The 25,281-nt window shown below is 53.7% G+C and overlaps 1 protein-coding gene across 1 annotated transcript in view; it reads right to left on the minus strand.

Annotated features, from left to right (window-relative positions):
* COL27A1 (collagen type XXVII alpha 1 chain) overlaps positions 1 to 25,281 on the minus strand; it is a 1,232,768-nt gene that overhangs the window by 660,865 nt on the left and 546,622 nt on the right. The window contains exon 15 of the mRNA XM_078646681.1: positions 22,746 to 22,799. Within this exon, the coding sequence (XP_078502807.1) occupies positions 22,746 to 22,799 (54 nt within the window). The remainder of the gene's footprint in view (positions 1 to 22,745; positions 22,800 to 25,281) is intronic.

Genomic DNA, 25,281 nt, shown 5'->3' on the forward strand with positions numbered 1-25,281 from the left:
GGCCAATATTAAAAAAACGTACCTTGCTGCCGAGTCCTGCGTCTCTGCTCCTGCTTTCCTTGACGAATTCGGAGGAGTCCCAGCCAGGCCCCAATGACCAATCCCAAAGCAGCAATACAGAGTTGTGATTGGTCTCAGCTCCCTGGTTCAACGCTCGCCCGGGGAGGGCGGGCCTGGGTATATTCTCCGCACAGGTTGTAATGCAGCCTGCATGGAGAACAGTGAAAGTGCGCATGACTGTTTCCGACGGCCTGACAGTCCCAGACATGTGCACTTAGGAGTGGGCAAACCTCTCCTCCCCTGACCTGCTCCGAGAGCACAGCCGCCCCGCCCACCCGCCGGAAGAGCAGCACAAGCATAAAATGATCATAACTCAAAGTTATTATCAATTGGTGTTTCTACTTCACACTGCTTGAAAGCAGTGGGGCGATGCTCTGCCGCCAGAGTGTAGGAGCCGCCACTGAATCGAGGCTGGCAGGACACCGAGCAGCTGAGCCCGAGCCTCCGTCTCGACCCTTGAACTGATTGATTCCAAGGATTGGACGATAATTATTCAACTTGAGGAAGTAGGTAAACTCCCCGTTACGGGAGCGCCTTTATGACGCGATAGGGGTGACGTCGATCAATAACCGATGTTTCTGGTCCTGAAGAAGCGCCAAGGATCCTTGTGAGACACCAGGGCCAAAACATGTCGACCCAATGACTCTGTATTCACCCATGCTGAGCGGGGCACGTCACATCCCGTCAGAAGCCTGCACCTGCTGTGGGTCTGAACTCTGAAGGAGAAGCGTTAGTTAAAAAAATATTAGGAATCTACCGAGAGAGTCAGTTTTAATCCCTCGCGGTCATCCCCACATGAGGCGCCTCACACGTGCACCGTTCACCACAAACACATCTCCGCTAAAGTGACCCTTCGGGGGACCGTAGGGCATTGCAGCGCCGGCCCGACGAGGAGCAAACACCCGATGATGAAGCGTGACACCCCCAGGGGTGTGTGAGGGCAACAAGTACTTCTTGATGGCTCCCTAAGGCTCTCTGGACACAACCTTCTGTTCTTGAGCTTTCTGTCCTGCCTCATGGAACAGGACCCCTTTTGTTGAACTTTATATTACAAATACCTATAAATACCTATATTAAGACCGCCAGCAGGGCCTGTGTGACACACGCTGGTGATACAACCAGCAGTGGCTGTGTGACACACACTGGTGATAACTTCCACAGTGGCTGTGCGACACACACTGGTGAGTGTGACACACGCAGGTGATACCGCGAGCAGTGGCTGTGTGACACACGCTGGTGATACCACTAGCAGTGGCTGTGTGACACACGCTGGTGATACCACCAGCAGTGGCTGTGTGACAGACCCTGGTGATACTGCCAGCAGTGGCTGTGTTACACACACTGGTGATACCGCCAGCAGTGGCTGTGTGACACACACTGGTGATACCGCCAGCAGTGGCTGTGTGACACACGCTGGTGATAGTGCTAGCAGTGGCTGTGTGACACACACTGGTGATACCGCCAGCAGTGGCTGTGTGACACACACTGGTTATACCACCAGCAGTGGCTGTGTGACACACACTGGAGATACTGCCAGCAGTGGCTGTGTTACACACACTGGTGATAGTGCCAGCAGTGCCTGTGTGACAAACACTGGTGATAGTGCCAGCAGTGGCTGTGTGACACACACTGGTAATACCTCCAGCAGTGGCTGTGTGACACACACTGGTAATACCACCAGCAGTGGCTGTGTCACACACACTGGTGATACCGCCAGCAGGGCCTGTGTGACACACACTGGTGATGCCTTCAGCAGTGGCTGTGTGACACACGCTGGTGATACCGCCAGCAGTGCTTGTGTGACACACACTGCTGATACCGCGAGCAGTGCCTGTGTGACACACGCTAGTGATACCGCCAGCAGTGATTGTGTGACCCACGCTGGTAATACCGCCAGCAGTGACTGCATGACACACGCTGGTGATACCGCCAGCAGTGGCTGTGACACACGCTGGTGATACCTCCAGCAGTGGGTGTGACACACGCAGGTGATACCGCGAGCAGTGGCTGTGTGACACACGCTGGTGATACCACCAGCAGTGGCTGTGTGACACACGCTGGTGATACCACCAGCAGTGGCTGTGTGACACACGCTGGTGATACCACCAGCAGTGTCTGTGTGACACACGCTGGTGATACCGCGAGCAGTGGCTGTGTGACACACGCTGGTGATACCACCAGCAGTGGCTGTGTGACACACGCTGGTGATACCACCAGCAGTGGCTGTGTGACAGACGCTGGTGATACTGCCAGCAGTGGCTGTGTTACACACACTGGTGATACCGCCAGCAGTGGCTGTGTGACACACACTGGTGATACCGCCAGCAGTGGCTGTGTGACACACGCTGGTGATAGTGCTAGCAGTGGCTGTGTGACACACACTGGTGATAGTGCCAGCAGTGGCTGTGTGACACACACTGGTGATAGTGCTAGCAGTGACTGTGTAACACACACTGGTGATACCACCAGCAGTGGCTGTGACACACACTGGTGATACCGCCAGCAGTGGCTGTGTGACACACACTGATGATAGTGCTAGCAGTGGCTGTGTGACACACACTGGTGATAGTGCCAGCAGTGGCTGTGTGACACACACTGGTGATAGTGCTAGCAGTGACTGTGTGACACACACTGGTGATACCGCCAGCAGTGGCTGTGTGACACACACTGGTGATAGTGCCAGCAGTGGCTGTGACACACACTGGTGGTACCGACAGCAGGGCCTGTGTGACACACACTGGTGATACCTTCAGCAGTGGCTGTGTGACACACGCTGGTGATACCGCCAGCAGTGCTTGTGTCACACACACTGGTGATACCACCAGTAGTGGCTGTGTGACACACACTGGTGATACCGCCAGCAGTGGCTGTGTGACACACACTGGTTATACCACCAGCAGTGGCTGTGTGACACACACTGGAGATACCGCCAGCAGTGGCTGTGTTACACACACTGGTGATAGTGCCAGCAGTGCCTGTGTGACAAACACTGGTGATAGTGCCAGCAGTAGCTGTGTGACACACACTGGTAATACCTCCAGCAGTGGCTGTGTGACACACGCTGGTAATACCGCCAGCAGTGCCTGTGTCACACACACTGGTGATACCGCCAGCAGGGCCTGTGTGACACACACTGGTGATGCCTTCAGCAGTGGCTGTGTGACACACGCTGGTGATACCGCCAGCAGTGCTTGTGTGACACACACTGCTGATATCGCGAGCAGTGCCTGTGTGACACACGCTGGTGATACCGCCAGCAGTGATTGTGTGACCCACGCTGGTGATACCGCCAGCAGTGACTGCATGACACAAGCTGGTGATACCGCCAGCAGTGGCTATGTGAAACACGCTGGTGATACCGCCAGCAGTGGCTGTGTGACACCGCCAGCAGTGGCTGTGTGACACACGCTGGTGATACTACCAGCAGTGGCTGTGTGATACACGCTGGTGATACCGCCAGCAGTGACTGCGTGACACACGCTGGTGATACCACCAGCAGTGGCTGTGTGACACACGCTGGTGATACTGCCAGCAGTGGTTTTGTGACACACGCTGGTGATACCACCAGCAGTGGCTGTGTGACACACGCTGGTGGTACCGCCAGCAGGGCCTGTGTGACACACACGGGTGATACCTAAAGCAGTGGCTGTGTGACACACACTGGTGATACCGCCAGCAGTGCTTGTGTGACACACACTGGTGATACCGCGAGCAGTGCCTGTGTGAGACACGCTGGTGATACCACCAGCAGTGGCTGTGTGACACACGCTGGTGATACCGCCAGCAGTGATTGTGTGACACACGCTGGTGATACCGCCAGCAGTGGCTGTGTGACACACGCTGGTGATACCACCAGCAGTGACTGTGTGACACACGCGGGTGATACCGCCAGCAGTGGCTGTGTGACACACGCTGGTGATACCGACAGCAGTGGCTGTGTGACACACGCTGGTGATACCGACAGCAGTGATTGTGTGACACACACCGGTGATACCGCCAGCAGTGACTGTGTGACACACGCTGGTGATACCGCCAGCAGTGACTGTGTGACACACGCTGGTGATACCGCCAGCAGTGACTGTGTGACACACGCAGGTGATACCGCCAGCAGTGACTGTGTAACACACGCTGGTGATACCGCTAGCAGTGGCTGTGTGACACAAGCTGGTGATACCGCCTTCAGTGGCTGTGTGACACACGCTGGTGATACCGCCAGCAGTGACTGTGTGACACACACTGGTGATATCGCCAGCAGTGACTGTGTGACACACGCTGGTGATACCGCCAGCAGTGACTGTGTAACACACACTGGTGATACCGCTAGCAGTGGCGGTGTGACACAAGCTGGTGATTCCGCCAGCAGTGACTGTGTGACACACGCTGGTGATACCGTCAGCAGTGGCTGCGTGACACACGCTGGTGATACCGCCAGCACTGACTGACACACTCCTGACACCTCACGCAGTGGCTGTCACTCTGGTGATACCGCCAGCAGTGGCTGTGTGACACAAGCAGGTGATACCACCAGCAGTGGCTGTGACACACGCTGGTGATACCACCAGCAGTGGCTGTGACACACGCTGGTGATACCGCCAGCAGTGGGTGTTTGACACACACTGGTGATACTGCCAGCAGTGGGTGTGACACACGCTGGTGATACCACCAGCAGTGGCTGTGACACACGCTGGTGATACCGCCAGCAGTGGGTGTGTGACACACACTGGTGATACCGCAAGTAGTGGGTGTGTGACACACACTGGTGATACCGCCAGCAGTGACTGTGTGACACACGCTGGTGATACCGCCAGCAGTGGGTGTGTGACACACGCTGGTGATACCGCCAGCAGTGACTGTGTGACACACACTGGTGATTCCGCCAGCAGTGACTGTGTGACACACGCTGGTAATACCGCCAGCAGTGGCTGTGTGACACACGCTGGTGATACCGCCAGCAGTGACTGTGTGACACACGCTGGTGATACCGCCGGCAGTGGCTGTGTGACACACGCTAGTGATACCACCAGCAGTGGCTGTGACACACGCTGCTGATACCGCCAGCAGTGACTGTGTGACACACACTGGTGATACCACCAGCAGGGCCTTTGTGACACACACTGGTGATACCGTCAGCAGTGGGTGTGTGACACACACTGGTGATACCACCAGCAGTGGCTGTGTGACACACGCTGGTGATACCGCCAGCAGTGCTTGTGTGACACACACTGGTGATACTGCCAGCAGTGGTTGTGTGACACATGCTGGTGATACCACCAGCAGTGGCTGTGTGCCAGAAGCTGGTGATACCACCAGCAGTGGCTGTGTGACACACACTGGAGATACCGCCAGCAGTGGCTGTTTGACACACGCTGGTGATACGGCCAGCAGTGGCTGTGTGACACACGCTGGTGATACTGCCAGCAGTGGCTGTGTGACACACGCTGGTGTTACCTCGAGCAGTGGCTGTGTGACACACACTGGTGATACCACCAGCAGTGACTGTGTGACACACACTGGTGATACTGCCAGCAGTGGCTGTGTGACACACGCTGGTGATACCACCAGCAGTGACTGTGTGACACACACTGGTGATACTGCCAGCAGTGGCTGTGTGACACACGCTGGTGATAGCGCGAGCAGTGGCTGTGACACACGCTGGTGATACCGCCAGCATAGGCTGTGTGACACACTCTGGTGATACCGCCAGCAGTGGGTGTGTGACACACACTGGTGATACCGCCAGTAGTGTGTGTTTGACACACACTGGTGATACCGACAGCAGTGACTGTGTGACACACACCGGTGATACCGCCAGAAGTGGCTGTGTGACACACACTGGTAATACCACCAGCAGTGCCTGTGTGACACACACTGGTGATACCGCCAGCAGTGGGTGTGTGACACACACTGGTGATACCGCCAGCAGTGGTTGTGTGACACACGCTGGTAATACCACCAGCAGTGGCTGTGTGACAGACGCTGGTGATACCGCCAGCAGTGCTTGTGTGACACACGCTGGTGATACCGCCAGCAGTGGTTTGGTGACACATGCTGGTAATACCACCAGCAGTGGCTGTGTGACAGACGCTGGTGATACCGCCAGCAGTGGCTGTGTGACACACACTGGTGATACCGGCAGCAGTGGGTGTGTGACACACACTGGTGATAGTGCCAGCAGTGGCTGTGTTACACACACTGGTGATAGTGCCAGCAGTGGCTGTGTGACACACACTGGTGATACCACCAGCAGTGGCTGTGACACACGCTGGTGATACCACCAGCATAGGCTGTGTGACACACTCTGGTGATACCGCCAGCAGTGGGTGTGTGACACACACTGGTGATACCGCCAGTAGTGCGTGTTTGACACACACTGGTGATACCGCCAGCAGTGACTGTGTGACACACACCGGTGATACCGCCAGAAGTGGCTGTGTGACACACACTGGTAATACCACCAGCAGTGCCTGTGTGACACACACTGGTGATACCGCCAGCAGTGGGTGTGTGAAACACACTGGTGATACCGCCAGCAGTGGCTGTGTGACACGCTGGTGATACCGCCAGCAGTGCTTGTGTGACACACGCTGGTGATACCGCCAGCAGTGGTTGTGTGACACACGCTGGTAATACCACCAGCAGTGGCTGTGTGACAGACGCTGGTGATACCGCCAGCAGTGGCTGTGTGACACACACTGGTGATACCGCCTGCAGTGGCTGTGTGACACACACTGGTGATACTGCCAGCAGTGGCTGTGTGACACACGCTGCTGATACTGCCAGCAGTGGCTGTGTGACACACACTGGTGATACCGCGAGCAGTGGCTGTGTGACACACGCTGGTGATACCGCCAGCAGTGACTATGTGACACACGCTGGTGATACCGCCAGCAGTAGCTGTGTGACACATGCTGGTGATACCGCGAGCAGTGCTTGTGTGACACACGCTGGTGATACCGCCAGCAATGGCTGTGTGACACACGCTGGTGATACCGCCAGCAGTGCCTGTGTGACACACACTGGTGATAACTTCCACAGTGGCTGTGCGACACACACTGGTGATAGTGCCAGCAGTGGCTGAGTTACACACACTGGTGATAATGCCAGCAGTGGCTGTGTGACACACACTGGTGATAGTGCAAGCAGTGGCTGTGTGACACACGCTGGTGATACCGCCAGCAGTGGCTGTGTGACACACGCTGGTGATACCGTCAGCAGTGGCTGTGTGACACACGCTGGTGATACCGCCAGCAGTGGCTGTGTGACTCACGCTGGTGATACCGCCAGCAGTGGCTGTGTTACACACGCTGGTGATAGTGCCAGCAGTGGCTGTGTGACACACACTGGTGATATCGCCAGTAGTGGGTGTTTGACACACACTGGTGATACTGCCAGCAGTGGGTGTGACACACACTGGTGATACCACCAGCAGTGGCTGTGACACACGCTGGTGATACCGCCAGCAGTGGGTGTGTGACACACACTGGTGATACCGCCAGCAGTGGGTGTGTGACACACACTGGTGATACCGCCAGCAGTGACTGTGTGGCACACGCTGGTGATACTGCCAGCAGTGGCTGTGTGACACACGCTGGTGATACCGCCAGCAGTGACTGTGTGCCTCACGCTGGTGATACCGCCGGCAGTGGCTGTGTGACACACGCTGGTGATACCACCAGCAGTGGCTGTGACACACGCTGGTGATACCGCCAGCATAGGCTGTGTGACACACGCTGGTGATACCACCAGCAGTGTGTGTGTGACACACATTGGTGATACCGCCAGCAGTGGGTGTGTGACACACACTGGTGATACCGCCAGCAGTGACTGTGTGACACACACTGGTGATACTACCAGCAGTGCCTGTGTGACACACACTGGTGATATCGCTGGCAGTGGCTGTGTGACACACGCTGGTGATACCACCAGGAGTGGATGTGACACACGCTGGTGATACCGCCAGCATAGGCTGTGTGACACACGCTGGTGATACCACCAGCAGTGGGTGTGTGACACACATTGGTGATACCGCCAGCAGTGGGTGTGTGACACACACTGGTGATACCGCCAGCAGTGACTGTGTGACACACACTGGTGATACCAGCAACAGTGCCTGTGTGACACACACTGGTGATACCGTCAGCAGTGGGTGTGTGACACACACTGGTGATACCGCCAGCAGTGGCTGTGTGACACACGCTGGTGATACCGCCAGCAGTGCTTGTGTGACACACACTGGTGATACTGCCAGCAGTGGTTGTGTGACACACGCTGATGATACCACCAGCAGTGGCTGTGTGACAGAAGCTGGTGATACCGCCAGCAGTGGCTGTGTGACACACACTGGTGATACCGCCAGCAGTGGCTGTTTGACACACGCTGGTGATACGGCCAGCAGTGGCTGTGTGACACACGCTGGTGATACTGCCAGCAGTGGCTGTGTGACACACGCTGGTGTTACCGCGAGCAGTGGCTGTGTGACACACGCTAGTGATACCACCAGCAGTGACTGTGTGACACACACTGGTGATACCGCCAGCAGTGGCTGTGTGACACACGCTGGTGATACCGCGAGCAGTGGCTGTGTGACACACACTGGTGATACCGTCAGTAGTGCGTGTTTGACACACACTGGTGATACCGCCAGCAGTGACTGTGTGACACACACTGGTGATACCGCCAGAAGTGGCTGTGTGACACACACTGGTGATACCGCCAGCAGTGGGTGTGTGACACACGCTGGTGATAACTTCCACAGTGGCTGTGCGACACACACTGGTGATAGTGCCAGCAGTGGCAGTGTTACACACACTGGTGATAGTGCCAGCAGTGGCTGTGTGACACACACTGGTGATAGTGCCAGCAGTGGCTGTGTGACACACGCTGGTGATACCACCAGCAGTGGCTGTGACACACGCTGGTGATACCGCCAGCATAGGCTGTGTGACACACTCTGGTGATACCGCCAGCAGTGGGTGTGTGACACACACTGGTGATACCGCCAGTAGTGCGTGTTTGACACACACTGGTGATACCGCCAGCAGTGACTGTGTGACACACACCGGTGATACCGCCAGAAGTGGCTGTGTAACACGCACTGGTGATACCACCAGCAGTGCCTGTGGGACACACACTGGTGATACCGCCAGCAGTGGGTGTGTAACACACACGTGATACCGCCAGCAGTGGCTGTGTGACACACGCTGGTGATACCGCCAGCAGTGCTTGTGTGACACACGCTGGTGATACAGCCAGCAGTGATTGTGTGACACACGCTGGTGATACCACCAGCAGTGGCTGTGTGACAGACGCTGGTGATACCGCCAGCAGTGGCTGTGTGACACACACTGGTGATACCGCCTGCAGTGGCTGTGTGACACACACTGGTGAAACTGCCAGCAGTGGCTGAGTGACACACGCTGCTGATACTGCCAGCAGTGACTGTGTGACACACACTGGTGATACCGCGAGCAGTGGCTGTGTGACACACGCTGGTGATACCGCCAGCAGTGACTACGTGACACACACTGGTAATACCCCCAGCAGTGGCTGTGTGACACATGCTGGTGATACCGCCAGCAGTGCTTGTGTGACACACGCTGGTGATACCGCCAGCAATGGCTGTGTGACACACGCTGGTGATACCGCCAGCAGTGGCTGTGTGACACACACTGGTGATAACTTCCACAGTGGCTGTGCGACACACACTGGTGATAGTGCCAGCAGTGGCTGTGTTACACACACTGGTGATAATGCCAGCAGTGTCTGTGTGACACACACTGGTGATAGTGCCAGCAGTGGCTGTGTGAAACGCGCTGGTGATACCGCCAGCAGTGGCTGTGTGACACACGCTGGTGATACCGCCAGCAGTGGCTGTGTGACACACGCTGGTGATACTGCCAGCAGTGGCTGTGTGACACACGCTGGTGATACCGCCAGCAGTGCTTGTGTGACACACACTGGTGATACCGCGAGCAGTGCCTGTGTGACACACGCTGGTGATACCACCAGCAGTGGTTGTGTGACACACGCTGGTGATACCGCCAGTAGTGATTGTGTGACACACGCTGGTGATACCGGCAGCAGTGGCTGTGTGACACACGCTGGTGATACCACCAGCAGTGACTGTGTGACACACGCTGGTGATACTGCCAGCAGTGGCTGTGTGACACACGCTGGTGATACCGCCAGCAGTGGCTGTGTGACACACGCTGGTGATACCGACAGCAGTGATTGTGCGACACACACCGGTGATACCGCCAGCAGTGACTGTGTGACACACGCTGGTGATACCGCCAGCACTGACTGTGTGACACACGCTGGTGATACCGCCAGCAGTGACTGTGTGACACACGCTGGTGATACCGCCAGCAGTGACTGTGTAACACACGCTGGTGATACCGCTAGCAGTGGCTGTGTAACACAAGCTGGTGATACCGCCAGCAGTGGCTGTGTGACACACGCTGGTGATACCGCCAGCAGTGACTGTGTGACACACGCTGGTGATATCGCCAGCAGTGACTGTGTGACACACGCTGGTGATACCGCCAGCAGTGACTGTGTAACACACACTGGTGATACCGCTAGCAGTGGTGGTGTGACACAAGCTGGTGATACCGCCAGCAGTGACTGTGTGATACATGCTGGTGATACGCCAGCAGTGGCTGTGTGACACACGCTGGTGATACCGCCAGCACTGACTGACACACTCCTGACACCTCATGCAGTGGCTGTCACTCAGGTGATACCGCCAGCAGTGGCTGTGTGACACACGCAGGTGATACCACCAGCAGTGGCTGTGACACACGCTGGTGATACCACCAGCAGTGGCTGTGACACACGCTGGTGATACCGCCAGCAGTGGGTGTTTGACACACACTGGTGATACTGCCAGCAGTGGGTGTGACACACGCTGGTGATACCACCAGCAGTGGCTGTGACACACGCTGGTGATACCGCCAGCAGTGAGTGTGTGACACACACTGGTGATACCGCCAGCAGTGGGTGTGTGACACACACTGGTGATACCGCCAGCAGTGACTGTGTGACACATGCTGGTGATACCGCCAGCAGTGGCTGTGTGACACACGCTGGTGATACCGCCAGCAGTGACTGTGTGACACACGCTGGTGATACCGCCGGCAGTGGCCGTGTGACACACGCTAGTGATACCACCAGCAGTGGCTGTGACACACGCTGCTGATACCGCCAGCATAGGCTGTGTGACACACGCTGGTGATACTACCAGCAGTGGGTGTGTGACACACATTGGTGATACCGCCAATAGTGGGTGTGTGACACACACTGGTGATACCGCCAGCAGTGACTGTGTGACACACACTGGTGATACCACCAGCAGGGCCTGTGTGACACACACTGGTGATACCGTCAGCAGTGGGTGTGTGACACACACTGGTGATACCACCAGCAGTGGCTGTGTGACACACGCTGGTGATACCGCCAGCAGTGCTTGTGTGAGACACACTGGTGAAACTGCCAGCAGTGGTTGTGTGACACATGCTGGTGATACCACCAGCAGTGGCTGTGTGATAGAAGCTGGTGATACCACCAGCAGTGGCTGTGTGACACACACTGGTGATACCGCCAGCAGTGGCTGTTTGACACACGCTGGTGATACGGCCAGCAGTGGCTGTGTGACACACGCTGGTGATACTGCCAGCAGTGGCTGTGTGACACACGCTGGTGTTACCGCGAGCAGTGGCTGTGTGACACACGCTGGTGATACCACCAGCAGTGACTGTATGACACACACTGGTGATACCGCCAGCAGTGGCTGTGTGACACACGCTTGTGATACCGCGAGCAGTGGCTGTGAAACACGCTGGTGATACCGCCAGCATAGGCTGTGTGATACACTCTGGTGATACCGCCAGCAGTGGGTGTGTGACACACACTGGTGATACCACCAGTAGTGCGTGTTTGACACACACTGGTGATACCGACAGCAGTGACTGTGTGACACACACCGGTGATACCGCAAGAAGTGGCTGTGTGATACACACTGGTGATACCACCAGCAGTGCCTGTGTGACACACACTGGTGATACCGCCAGCAGTGGGTGTGTGACACATGCTGGTGATAACTTCCACAGTGGATGTGCGACACACACTGGTGATAGTGCCAGCAGTGGCTGTGTTACACACACTGGTGATAGTGCCAGCAGTGGCTGTGTGACACACACTGGTGATAGTGCCAGCAGTGGCTGTGTGACACACGCTGGTGATACCACCAGCAGTGGCTGTGACACACGCTGGTGATACCGCCAGCATAGGCTGTGTGACACACTCTGGTGATACCGCCAGCAGTGGGTGTGTGACACACACTGGTGATACCGCCAGTAGTGCATGTTTGACACACACTGGTGATACCGCCAGCAGTGACTGTGTGACACACACCGGTGATACCGCCAGAAGTGGCTGTGTGAGACACACTGGTGATACCACCAGCAGTGCCTGTGTGACACACACTGGTGATACCGCCAGCAGTGGGTGTGTGACACACACTGGTGATACCGCCAGCAGTGGGTGTGTGACACACACTGGTGATACCGCCAGCAGTGCTTGTGTGACACACGCTGGTGATACCGCCAGCAGTGGTTGTGTGACACACGCTGGTGATACCACCAGCAGTGGCTGTGTGACAGAGGCTGGTGATACCGCCAGCAGTGGCTGTGTGACACACACTGGTGATACCGCCTGCAGTGGCTGTGTGACACACACTGGTGATACTGCCAGCAGTGGCTGTGTGACACACGCTGGTGATACTGCCAGCAGTGGCTGTGTGACACACACTGGTGATACTGCGAGCAGTGGCTGTGTGACACACGCTGGTGATACCCCCAGCAGTGACTATGTGACACACGATGGTGATACCGCCAGCAGTGGATGTGTGACACATGCTGGTGATACCGCCAGCAGTGGCTGTGTGACACACGCTGGTGATACCGCCAGCAATGGCTGTGTGACACACGCTGGTGATACCGCCAGCAGTGCCTGTGTGACACACACTGGTGATAACTTCCACAGTGGCTGTGCGACACACAATGGTGATAGTGCCAGCAGTGGCTGTGTTACACACACTGGTGATAATGCCAGCAGTGGCTGTGTGACACACACTGGTGATAGTGCAAGCAGTGGCTGTGTGACACACGCTGGTGATACCGCCAGCAGTGGCTGTGTGACACACGCTGGTGATACTGCCAGCAGTGGCTGTGTGACACACGCTGGTGATACCGCCAGCAGTGGCTGTGTGACTCACGCTGGTGATACCGCCAGCAGTGGCTGTGTTACACACGCTGGTGATAGTGCCAGCAGTGGCTGTGTGACACACACTGGTGATACCGCCAGTAGTGGGTGTTTGACAAACACTGGTGATACTGCCAGCAGTGGGTGTGACACACGCTGGTGATACCACCAGCAGTGGCAGTGACACACGCTGGTGATACCGCCAGTAGTGGGTGTGTGACACACAATGGTGATACGGCCAGCAGTGACTGTGTGACACACGCTGGTGATACTGCCAGCAGTGGCTGTGTGACACACGCTGGTGATACCGCCATCAGTGACTGTGTGACACACGCTGGTGATACCGCCGGCAGTGGCTGTGTGACACACGCTGGTGATACCACCAGCAGTGGCTGTGACACACGCTGGTGATACCGCCAGCATAGGCTGTGTGACACACGCTGGTGATACCACCAGCAGTGGCTGTGTGACACACACTGGTGATACCGCCAGCAGTGGGTGTGTGACACACACTGGTGATACCGCCAGCAGTGACTGTGTGACACACACTGGTGATACCACCAGCAGTGCCTGTGTGACACACACTGGTGATACCGCTGGCAGTGGCTGTGTGACACACGCTGGTGATACCACCAGCAGTGGATGTGACACACGCTGGTGATACCGCCAGCAGTGGGTGTGTGACACACGCTGGTGATACCACCAGCAGTGGGTGTGTGACACACATTGGTGATACCGCCAGCAGTGGGTGTGTGACACACACTGGTGATACCGCCAGCAGTGACTGTGTGACACACACTGGTGATACCACCAGCAGTGCCTGTGTGACACACACTGGTGATACCGTCAGCAGTGGGTGTGTGACACACACTGGTGATACCGCCAGCAGTGGTTGTGTGACACACGCTGGTGATACCACCAGCAGTGGCTGTGTGACAGAGGCTGGTGATACCGCCAGCAGTGGCTGTGTGACACACACTGGTGATACCGCCTGCAGTGGCTGTGTGGCACACACTGGTGATACTGCCAGCAGTGGCTGTGTGACACACACTGGTGATACCGCCAGCAGTGGCTGTGTGACACACGCTGGTGATACCACCAGCAGTGCTTGTGTGACACACGCTGGTGATACTGCCAGCAGTGGTTTTGTGACACACTCTGGTGATACCACCAGCAGTGGCTGTGTGACAGACGCTGGTGATACTGCCAGCAGTGGCTGTGTGACACACACTGGTGATACCGCCAGCAGTTGCTGTTTGACACACGCTGGTGATACCGCCAGCAGTGGCTGTGTGACACACGCTGGTGATACTGCCAGCTGTGGCTGTGTGACACACGCTGGTGATACCGCGAGCAGTGGCTGTGTGACACACGCTGGTGATACCGCCAGCAGTGACTGTGTGACACACACTGGTGATACCACCAGCAGTGCCTGTGTGGCACACACTGGTGATACTGTCAGTAGTGGGTGTGTGACACACGCTGGTGATACCGCCAGCAGTGGCTGTGTGACACACGCTGGTGATACCACCAGCAGTGCTTGTGTGACACACGCTGGTGATACTGCCAGCAGTGGTTTTGTGACACACTCTGGTGATACCACCAGCAGTGGCTGTGTGACAGATGCTGGTGATACTGCCAGCAGTGGCTGTGTGACACACACTGGTGATACCGCCAGCAGTTGCTGTTTGACACACACTGGTGATACCGCCAGCAGTGGCTGTGTGACACACGCTGGTGATACCGCGAGCAGTGGCTGTGTGACACACGTGGTGATACCGCCAGCAGTGCCTGTGTGACACACGCTGGTGATAACTTCCACAGTGGCTGTGCGACACACACTGGTGATAGTGCCAGCAGTGGCTGTGTTACACACACTGGTGATAGTGCCAGCAGTGGCTGTGTGACACACACTGGTTATAGTGCCAGCAGTGGCTGTGTGACACACGCTGGTGATACCACCAGCATTGCCTGTGACACACGCTGGTGATACCACCAGCATAGGCTGTGTGACACACGCTGGTGATACCGCCAGCAGTGGGTGTGTGACACACACTGGTGATACCGCCAGTAGTGGGTGTTTGACACACACTGGTGATACCGCCAGCAGTGACTGTGTGACACACACCGGTGATACCGCCAGAAGTGACTATGTGACACACACTGGTGATACCGCCAGCAGTAGATGTGTGACACATGCTGGTGATACCGCCAGCAGTGCTTGTGTGACACACGCTGGTGATACCGCCAGCAATGGCTGTGTGACACACGCTGGTGATACCGCCAGCAGTGCCAGTGTGACACACACTGGTGATAACTTCCACAGTGGCTGTGCGACACACACTGGTGATAGTGCCAGCAGTGGCTGTGTTACACACACTAGTGATAGTGCCAGCAGTGGCTGTGTGACACACACTGGTGATAGTGCCAGCAGTGGCTGTGTGACACACGCTGGTGATACCGCGAGCAGTGGCTGTGTGACTGTAGGAAGGTAGATCCCTGACTATGGTTGCCCCCAACTTTTTGCCTGGTGTTTTGCTGGTTTTCTGACTTAGTTGACCTGGGGCCCTGCTAATCAGGACCCCAGGCCTACTGCTCTCTCTGTAAAATGGATTCCATGTACCTTAGGTACATATCTAAATTGGATACTGGGTCACCTTATCAGTCCCTGTACAGTGTACCTTAGGTACCCAGGGCATAGGTGTACCCAGGGCCTACCAGGGGCTGCAGCATGTATTATGCCACCCCTGGCTGGCCATCCAAATCTGACACAACTGGCTGCTTGACAGCTGGGGCAAGGTGGTGTAATCACCCTTTGCTTTAGATATAGTATACCTATATCTAACCCCAAAATGGACACACAGATCTCCTATCAGTCACTCCTATGGCAGGCCTTAACAATCCTGAGGGCAGAGTGCTTGGAATCGTGTGAGATGGTGCTCTGGCATGAGCTGAGCCTGTCTGCGGCTTTCGGGATCCATCCCTTAGCCGTTTCCATGATATCGCATACCATATACTCTAAAGTGCCTTATAATCCTTGCGGTTATATGCCAACTCTGGTATCGCTTTATCAAAACATGTCGAGTCAGGTGTTATACGAATTGGAATACTAACCCCTCGCCAATTCTGGCGACGGGGTTAGCATTCCACCCTTCTAGAGGGACACGACATGTATGTAACCTGTAACCCCGGTTAAAGTCAGACATAGCCTCAGCTCCACAAAATGGATGCTGCCACCGAGACACAAGTCTGCCCTCCTGCTGCTGGGAGTCCTCCCAGAGCAGGAGATAAGGACAAAGGGTTTCCTGCCAGGGGCGGTGCCAGCACCGTCCCAGACAGGGTTTTGTGTATTCTAGGTAGGCAGGGCTACAGAGGAAGGTGACTGCAAGTGGCACCCCGGTGCTCACTGTGCATAGGCCGGCTGAAACCAGTTCCAGGGGCACTCCAGCCCCTGGCCTGGGGAAAGCCCGCCAAAGCAGAGGGGTGTAACCACCCCCCTCCTGGTCCCACCCATAGGGCAGGACTTAGTCGCGTGCCAGCCCCCTTTTCCCAGATAAAGGTAGGGACTGGCCCCCTTCCAAATCAGTGTATGAAAAATAACACTCCCAGGCATACAGTACGAAAATTTACACAATAGATTAAACAAACAAACTAGTTCAGTTTAGAAAAAATACATTTTTTTTAATTTGATTAAAAAGAAACATTAAAATTCAGTACATTGCTCAAAATTGATAAAAGTAACCATATAATGATACATATGTGTTCACAAATGAAGATTTAAAAAGAGGTTAGATGGCATCCGGTCGACGCGTTTCGACATACAATTTATGTCTTCATCAGGACTTATACCATCAAAATTCTAAAGTAGTATTTTTATCCTTGGACACTGCTATGATTCTTATCTACTGAGACTATGATGTATTTATTTAGGTCCAGGGCGTAGTCACGTCCCCTTTTATAAATTTTGATATGCCTTTCCTCTGGGGTCTAATTAGTCGGTTCAGCAACACCATAGAACAATAATATATTAAAAGAATCCTAAATCAAAAGAGACGCCTGCTGATAGTTATAGTCCTTTCTCTTTTCTTTTGATGAATTCACAATATAAAGCGTGCGCAGGGTGGGCGTTAATATGCCGCAGCCGTTCAATAAAAGGGCTCCTTATTTTAACGGGGCACTTTAAGCAATAACGTCGTGTTCGCCTCGTGGTCGGGTGTGCAAAAACTCAAAAACCGGCGTCTTGATATCGACTGTATGTCCGGCGGAATTTAAAAGCCAAACGCACGTTACTCCGTGAGCGCTATGGGCTAACAGCTGCATCCGGATACTCTGCCAACGGGTCAGGTTTTCAAAAAAAGAACGCCGGTTTTTGAGTTTTTGCACACCCGACCACGAGGCGAACACGACGTTATTGCTTAAAGTGCCCCGTTAAAATAAGGAGCCCTTTTATTGAACGGCTGCGGCATATTAACGCCCACCCTGCGCACGCTTTGTATTGTGAATTCATCAAAAGAAAAGAGAAAGGACTATAACTATCAGCAGGCGTCTCTTTTGATTTAGGATTCTTTTAATATATTATTGTTCTATGGTGTTGCTGAACCGACTAATTAGACCCCAGAGGAAAGGCATATCAAAATTTATAAAAGGGGACGTGACTACGCCCTGGACCTAAATAAATACATCATAGTCTCAGTAGATAAGAATCATAGCAGTGTCCAAGGATAAAAATACTACTTTAGAATTTTGATGGTATAAGTCCTGATGAAGACATAAATTGTATGTCGAAACGCGTCGACCGGATGCCATCTATCCTCTTTTTAAATCTTCATTTGTGAACACATATGTATCATTATATGGTTACTTTTATCAATTTTGAGCAATGTACTGAATTTTAATGTTTCTTTTTAATCAAATTAAAAAAAATGTATTTTTTCTAAACTGAACTAGTTTGTTTGTTTAATCTATTGTGTAAATTTTCGTACTGTATGCCTGGGAGTGTTATTTTTCATACATTGTTTACCCTGTCCCAGGATATTGATCCGTATCAGGGGGTCCTTGTTACCAACAGACCCCTTCCAAATCAGATCATCTTTGAATCCTGAAACTACTTTCTACGAAAGGAACTCAAGACTTCTTCCTAAGATTTCTCCCTTGTGACTAAGGAGTAGTCACCCTGCATCCGCAGGCACCATCTAAAGAACACTGCGGTCTGCTGCAAGTCCTTCCTCTGGAATCCGACTGCCCAGCTCGACGAGAACCGGCTTCCCTGGCACCTCTGACCTCTACCCACCTCTACAGCCCAGCTGAGAACCGTGGGTGCGACGAGACCTCGAGGGACCGGCCATCTGCAAGACTGCACGACTTCTGCACAGCAAGCCCGCCGAGTAATTTCCTGGTGAGTGCTTTGGGGTCCGAGAAGCCCCGACCCTGAGCAGCTCCAGCACCGAAGTGCAGCCCCCCCAGCATCTCCACGATCTGCGTGGGGCCCTTCTGCTTTTTGCTGCTCACCGCGTTGTTTGGCTACTAGCCCGCTGGCTTGTGGCCTTCTGAACGACGCCCGACGACATCACTGCTGCTGGTCTGGTTGCTCCAGACTGGCCCTTGCTCCCTTTCCGAGGAGGAGCACCCCGGACCCTCCTGGTCCACTCAAGACGCCATTTTGAGTCCACCGCGTGGGCTTGAATTAGCCAAGGCTTGTTGCCCAATCCCGGGTAACTTCGACGCCGACAGCTTCATCCATCGTGGGACAGCTCGCCTCTCCATCCTGGTCGCCGACAACGCCTCCTGGTCCGTGAGATCTGCAGACCCAGCGTCGCCCACTCACCTAGTCGAGGTGACTACCATCCGGTGCCCTCCTGGTGCCCACTGACTACTGGCTAGTAGTCACGAACTTGGTCCCCTCTGCTTTCAGGTGTCATCCATCTTCGAGATCCAGGCTTGGATCAACTCGAACTATCTTCACTGGTCCGGCAACGAGGATTCCCGACGTCTTTTGAGACCTATGCAGCTGCAGCCCCTGGGCTAGGTAACTTCGGCATTTCGGTGCCCCAGCATAGCCTCACTATCCAAGGGTCAGGATCCACTGTCGTTTTCTCCCTACCAGGTCGGGTTCGCCCGTGAACACTAACTTTAGCATTACTAGCTTCCATAGACTTTGTCCCGCATCCCGCGTGAGAGTGCACACTCTGCACCCGAGTCCCCTAGGTCTCCTAGAAGTAATCTAACGATTCCCTAGTCAAGTCCTAGTGATTCCAAAGCCTATTAGTACTGTACTTACCTGCTAGTAATTTCGCATTCCACTTTTAAAGTATATGGTTTTTCGTGCCCCTCGGGCATTTGTGTATACCGTGCTAACTTAAGTATTTTCGTAAGAGTTTTGTTGTGTGCCTAGCACCCTGTCCTCATAAAGAGTACAGGGTTGTTGTGATTCTAATAAATACACTGTTTATTTTCATAACACTTGTGTGGTGTCCTTTCACTGGGTGTTCAAGGGGTAATGTGATGGTAAAACAGCTGGCTTAACACGCCCTCTAGAGTCTTAGCCTTAGACTGCTCGTATCCATGCTACTAGGATAGCTGGTCTATAAGGTTGACTTACAACCAATCATCAATAAGGGTTGTTTGGACTGATATATAGTGATCACTAGAATAGTGAGCACTGCACATCAGGCCAACTTCTCACAGTGACACACGCTGGTGATACCGCCAGCAGTGACTATGTAACACACACTGGTGATACCGCCAGCAGTGGCTGTGTGACAGACGCTGGTGATACTGCCAGCAGTGGCTGTGTGACACACACTGGTGATACCGCCAGCAGTGGCTGTGTGACAGACGCTGGTGATACCGCCAGCAGTGCTTGTGTGACACACGCTGGTGATACCGCCAGCAATGGCTGTGTGACACACGCTGGTGATACCGCCAGCAGTGGCTGTGTGACACACGCTGGTGATAGTGCCAGCAGTGGCTGTGTTACACACACTGGTGATACCGCCAGCAGTGGCTGTGAGACACGTTGGTGATACCGCCTGCAGTCCTTGTGTGACACACACTGGTGATACTGCCAGCAGTGACTGTGTGACACACGCTGGTGATACCGCCAGCAGTGGCTGTGTGACACACGCTGGTGATACCGCCAGCAGTGGCTGTGCTACACACACTGCTGATAACTTCTGCAGGGGCTGTGTTACACACTCTGGTGATAACTTCTGCAGGGGCTGTGTGACACATACGGGTGATAGTACCAGCGTGAATGAAGGACGATCGCAAACAAGGATGATTGTGATAAGATAAAGGACTTTTTCCTGGCCAAGGTTCACGACTTGGTTAGGGAAATAAGTAATGCCTGTATAAGTCCTTGTCCTCTCCCTGTGTTTGATCCACCACACCTTCACGGTAACACACTTTCAGTCTTCCCTGCACTTGACTTAAACAGTCTAGCTCATACCATGGCCACAGTAAAATCTCCCTGACCAGCATGAGTGAGGGTTCTGCTGTCGTGATCCAGGAGAAGTTGCAGAGACTTTGCTTCGTATTCAGTGCCTGAGTAGTGAGAATGATGGTTTTAACCCAGATCCTTGTGACTGGGGGTGAATATTTGCATTGTCCAGCATTCCGTCCATCAATTGTTTATTTAGCATATGTCGCCCTAAGTGGGACGGGTATGCCCAGACGTGGGTCCCGTGTTCCCCACACCACTGGATTCAAGCTAGCCTGGCTGATGAAGGGCGATGCCCTGAAACCGGTCCCAGGATGCTTGTTTCCTGTCCAGGGAGGACCTGGCTTGGCAGTTCGGGCTGGACTGCTCCACAAGGAACAGGGTCAAGACTGATTTACATATGGCTGGGACCAAACTGGGGTTGTGTGGTGAGCAAAAGAATGATGGATTTAACCCAGATCTTTTTGACTGGGGGTGAATAATTGCATTGTCCAGCATTCCGTCCATCAATTGTTTCTTTTGCATATGTCGCCCTAAGTGGGAAGGGTGGGCCCGATTCACAGAATTAACTTAAGACAAAATCCTAAACGTAATACTTTTGGTATTCATAAAATTCCCCGCCAGGGTACGGGAGGGTACTGGAGGGTACGAGAGGGTACTGGTCAGCTCAAAGGGTGGCGAGGGTGAGGTTTGGTGTGGAGGTCAGGGGTGGAGGTCAGGGGTGACTAGGGTCAGGGGTGGAGGTCAGGGGTGGAGGTCAGATGTGGAGGTCAGGTGTGGAGGTCAGGGGTGGAGGTCAGGGTGTGGCGCAGTCTGGGAACAATGAGTACAAATGAAGGTTGAGTGAAAGGCCTGGGCCGGGCTTAGCAACAAGACTCTTGGTGGCCCACATCGCTAGGCACAGCCCCAGAACCCACAGACCACGCACGCAACCTGGGGGTCATCCTTGACTCCGCCCTCTCCATGACCAGGCAGGTCAACGCCGTCTCCGCGTCCTGCTTCAACACTCCCCAATGCTCCGCAGGATCTTCAAATGGATCCCTCTTGACACGAGAAAAACCGTCACCAGGCTCTCGTCACCAGCAGACTCGACTACGGGAACGCCCTCTACTCAGGAGCAACAACCAAGCTCCTTAGACGACTGCAACGAATCCAGAACGCCTCGGCACGACTGATCCTCAACGTCCCCCGACGTAGCCACATCACACCCCACCTGAGAGCCCTTCACTGGATCTCCATCAACAAGAGGATCACCTTCAAGCTCCTCACCCACGCACACAAAGCCCTACACAACACCGGACCCACCTACCTCAACAACCGACTCAGCTTCCACACCCCCACCCGAAGCCTCTGCTCAGCCAACCTCGCCCTCGCCACGGTTCCCCGTATCCGGAAAACCACCGCCGGCGGCAGATCCTTCTCCTACCTCGCCGCCAAGACCTGGAACACTCTCCCGACCGATGTACGACAGACCCAGGACCTGCGGCCTTCAGAAGACTCCTCAAGACCGGGCTCTTCGACCAGTAGCAGCCCCTCCCCCCCCCACCCCCGCCCCAGCGCCTTGAGACCCTCACGGGTATGTAGCGCGCTTTAGAAATGCAGTGATTGATTGACTTTGATGAAAGAGCTGGGTCGGTGGGTGGGGGGTCAAAGGTTAGGCGCACGGTTTGGGTGAGAGGGTGGCGTTAACTGTGATCAGATGTATGGGGGGTGGAGGTAAAGACAAGCTACGTCAAAAAACGGTTTAAAAATGATACAGAGAAGGACGGAAGAGAGAGGGGGTTATCAATGAATTTCATTGTGTTTTTCAATGAGAAAGTATCAACCACATATGTTTCTCATAAATATCCCTTTTAAATAAAGTTACAACCAGACCGGGTCTTTTCAGTGAAAAAGCATCAACAAAAATGTAACAGTTTCTGTGCCAAGCGCTGCGAGGCGGGCAGCGCCCACAGTGACGTCACGGCGGGTCATCCCCACTCACCTTTACACCTTTGGGTCCGGGGGCGCCGGCGGGTCCGAGGGCTCCCATGTCACCCTGGAGGAAAGACAGACAGACAGACACGGGGTTAGGAGGGTTCAAGCGCCTAGAAACGCTGCAGCGACTGGGGGAGGGGCGCTGGGGACTGGGGGGGGGGGGGATGAACAGCAGAGATTGTGGTGGGGGTGGGGCAGGGATGGTAGAAAGGTGGGTGTGGTGCGGGTAGAGAGGGTGGGTACAACGGTGGAGGGTGGAGAGAGGGTGGGTACAACGGTGGAGGGTGGAGAGAGGGTGGGGCAGGGAGGGTAGGAGGTGGGTCAGGCACGGTTCCATGAATGTTTATCTGGGGGGGGCCACGGGTGCATTTGGGTGGGCCAATGGGGGCACAATTTAGAACAATTCTGAAGTCAGACTGCAAGCCATAGAGTGACACGTGGACATCCATTCAACAAAATGCCAGAGGTAGCGGAAATGACATCACACATCTTTGATTTAATGACATTACAAGAAGTGACATCATACGACCTTTGGCCCTCAGTCTTCCTACAAAGTGATGACCTTAACCCTTATAACATCACAATACTTGACATTGCTGAAGTCATAGAAATAAATAATTAATCGTTTTTCTTAGTTTTACATGAAACATAATAGGTCATATTATCAAGAACGGGCGATACATTATTGCAGCTTAGGTAGGAAACTGGCGATAAAGCAGCGATAAGGGTCTTGATAATATGCCCTAGAGAACTCCAATAGAAGCCCAGGTTTGATGTCCTTCACACCAGAACCTCATGGCCGTGGAGGGTAGAGGGGTGCCCTTCACATACACAGGTTCATTCTCTGGCTATTGTCCGTGTAGGGTAGAGGGGTCCCTTCACAGACACAGGTTCGTTCTCGGGCTCGTGACTGTGCAGGGTAGAGGGGTACCCTTCACATACACAGGTTCTCGGGCTCGTGTCTATGCAGGGCAGAGGGGTACCCTTCACAGACACAGGTTCGTTCTCGGGCTCGTGACTGTGCAGGGTAGAGGGGTACCCTTCACAGATACAGGTTCACTGGCTCATGTTCATGCAGGGTAGAGGGGTACCCTTCACAGACACAGTTTCGTTCTCGGGCTCGTGTATGTGCAGGGTAGAGGGGACCCTTCACATACACAGGTTCATTCTCGGGCTCGTGTCCGTGCAGGGTAGAGGGGTACCCTACCCTTCACATACACAGGTTCATTCTCAGGCTCGTGTCCGTGCAGGGCAGAGGGGTACCCTTCACAGACACAGTTTCGTTCACAGGCTTGTATCCGTGCAGGGTAGATGGGTACCCTTCACATACATAGTTCATTCTCGAGCTCGTGTTCGTGCAGGGTAGCGGGGTACTCTTCACAGACATAGGTTCGTTCTTAGGCTTGTGTCCGTGCAGGGTAGAGGGGTGCTCTTCACATACACGGGTTCACTGGCTCGTGTCCATACAGGGCAGAGGGGTACCCTTCACAGACACATTTTCGTTCACAGGCTCGTGTCCGTGCAGGGTAGAGGGGTACCCTCCACAGACACAGGTTCGTTCTCGGGCTTGTGTCCGTGCAGGGTAGAGGGGTACCCTTCACAGACACAGGTTCGTTCTCGGGCTCCTGTCAGTGCAGGATGTATGACGTTACCACGCATACTTTAACAACGCATACCTTTACAACGTAATTTTTACAACGCAGGAACCATTACAGCGAACTACCATTACAACGCATTTTTTTACAACGCAATACTTTTACAACGCAATACTTTTACAACGTAAGTATTGGTAAGTATATAATATTTTTTTAATGTAATTAATTATATTTAATATCATTTATTTTAATTTAATATTATTTTTATTGTATTTGTACCCTGTATCCTTGTATTGGTAATTATATAATATTTTTTTTAAAATATAATTAATTAAAATTAATATAATTTATTTTAATTTAATATTATTTTTAATTTATTTTTACACTGTATCCATGTACCCCAAAACCCAAACCTGACCCTGAACCCTAAAAATACCCCTTTACCCAAAAACCCAAAACTTAGCCCTGAACCCTAAAAATACCCCTTTACCCAAAAACCCAAAACTGACCCTGAACCCTAAAAATACCCCTTTACCCAAAACCCCAAAACTGACCCTGAACCCTAAAAATACCCCTTTACCCAAAACCCCAAAACTGACCCTGAACCCTAAAAATACCCCTTTACCCCAAAACCCAAAACTGACCCTGAACCCTAAAAATACCCCTTTACCCAAAAACCCAAAACTGACCCTGAACCCTAAAAATACCCCTTTACCCAAAAACCCAAATCTGACCCTGAACCCTAAAAATACCCCTTTACCCAAAAACCCAAAACTGACCCTGAACCCTAAAAATACCCCTTTACCCAAAAACCCAAAACTGACCCTGAACCCTAAAAATACCCCTTTACCCAAAAACCCAAATCTGACCCTGAACCCTAAAAATACCCCTTTACCCAAAAACCCAAAACTGACACTGAACCCTAAAAATACCCCTTTACCCAAAAAC

This window comes from Lissotriton helveticus, chromosome 5_2 (assembly GCF_964261635.1).
Source record: "Lissotriton helveticus chromosome 5_2, aLisHel1.1, whole genome shotgun sequence".
Taxonomy (NCBI): domain Eukaryota; kingdom Metazoa; phylum Chordata; class Amphibia; order Caudata; family Salamandridae; genus Lissotriton; species Lissotriton helveticus.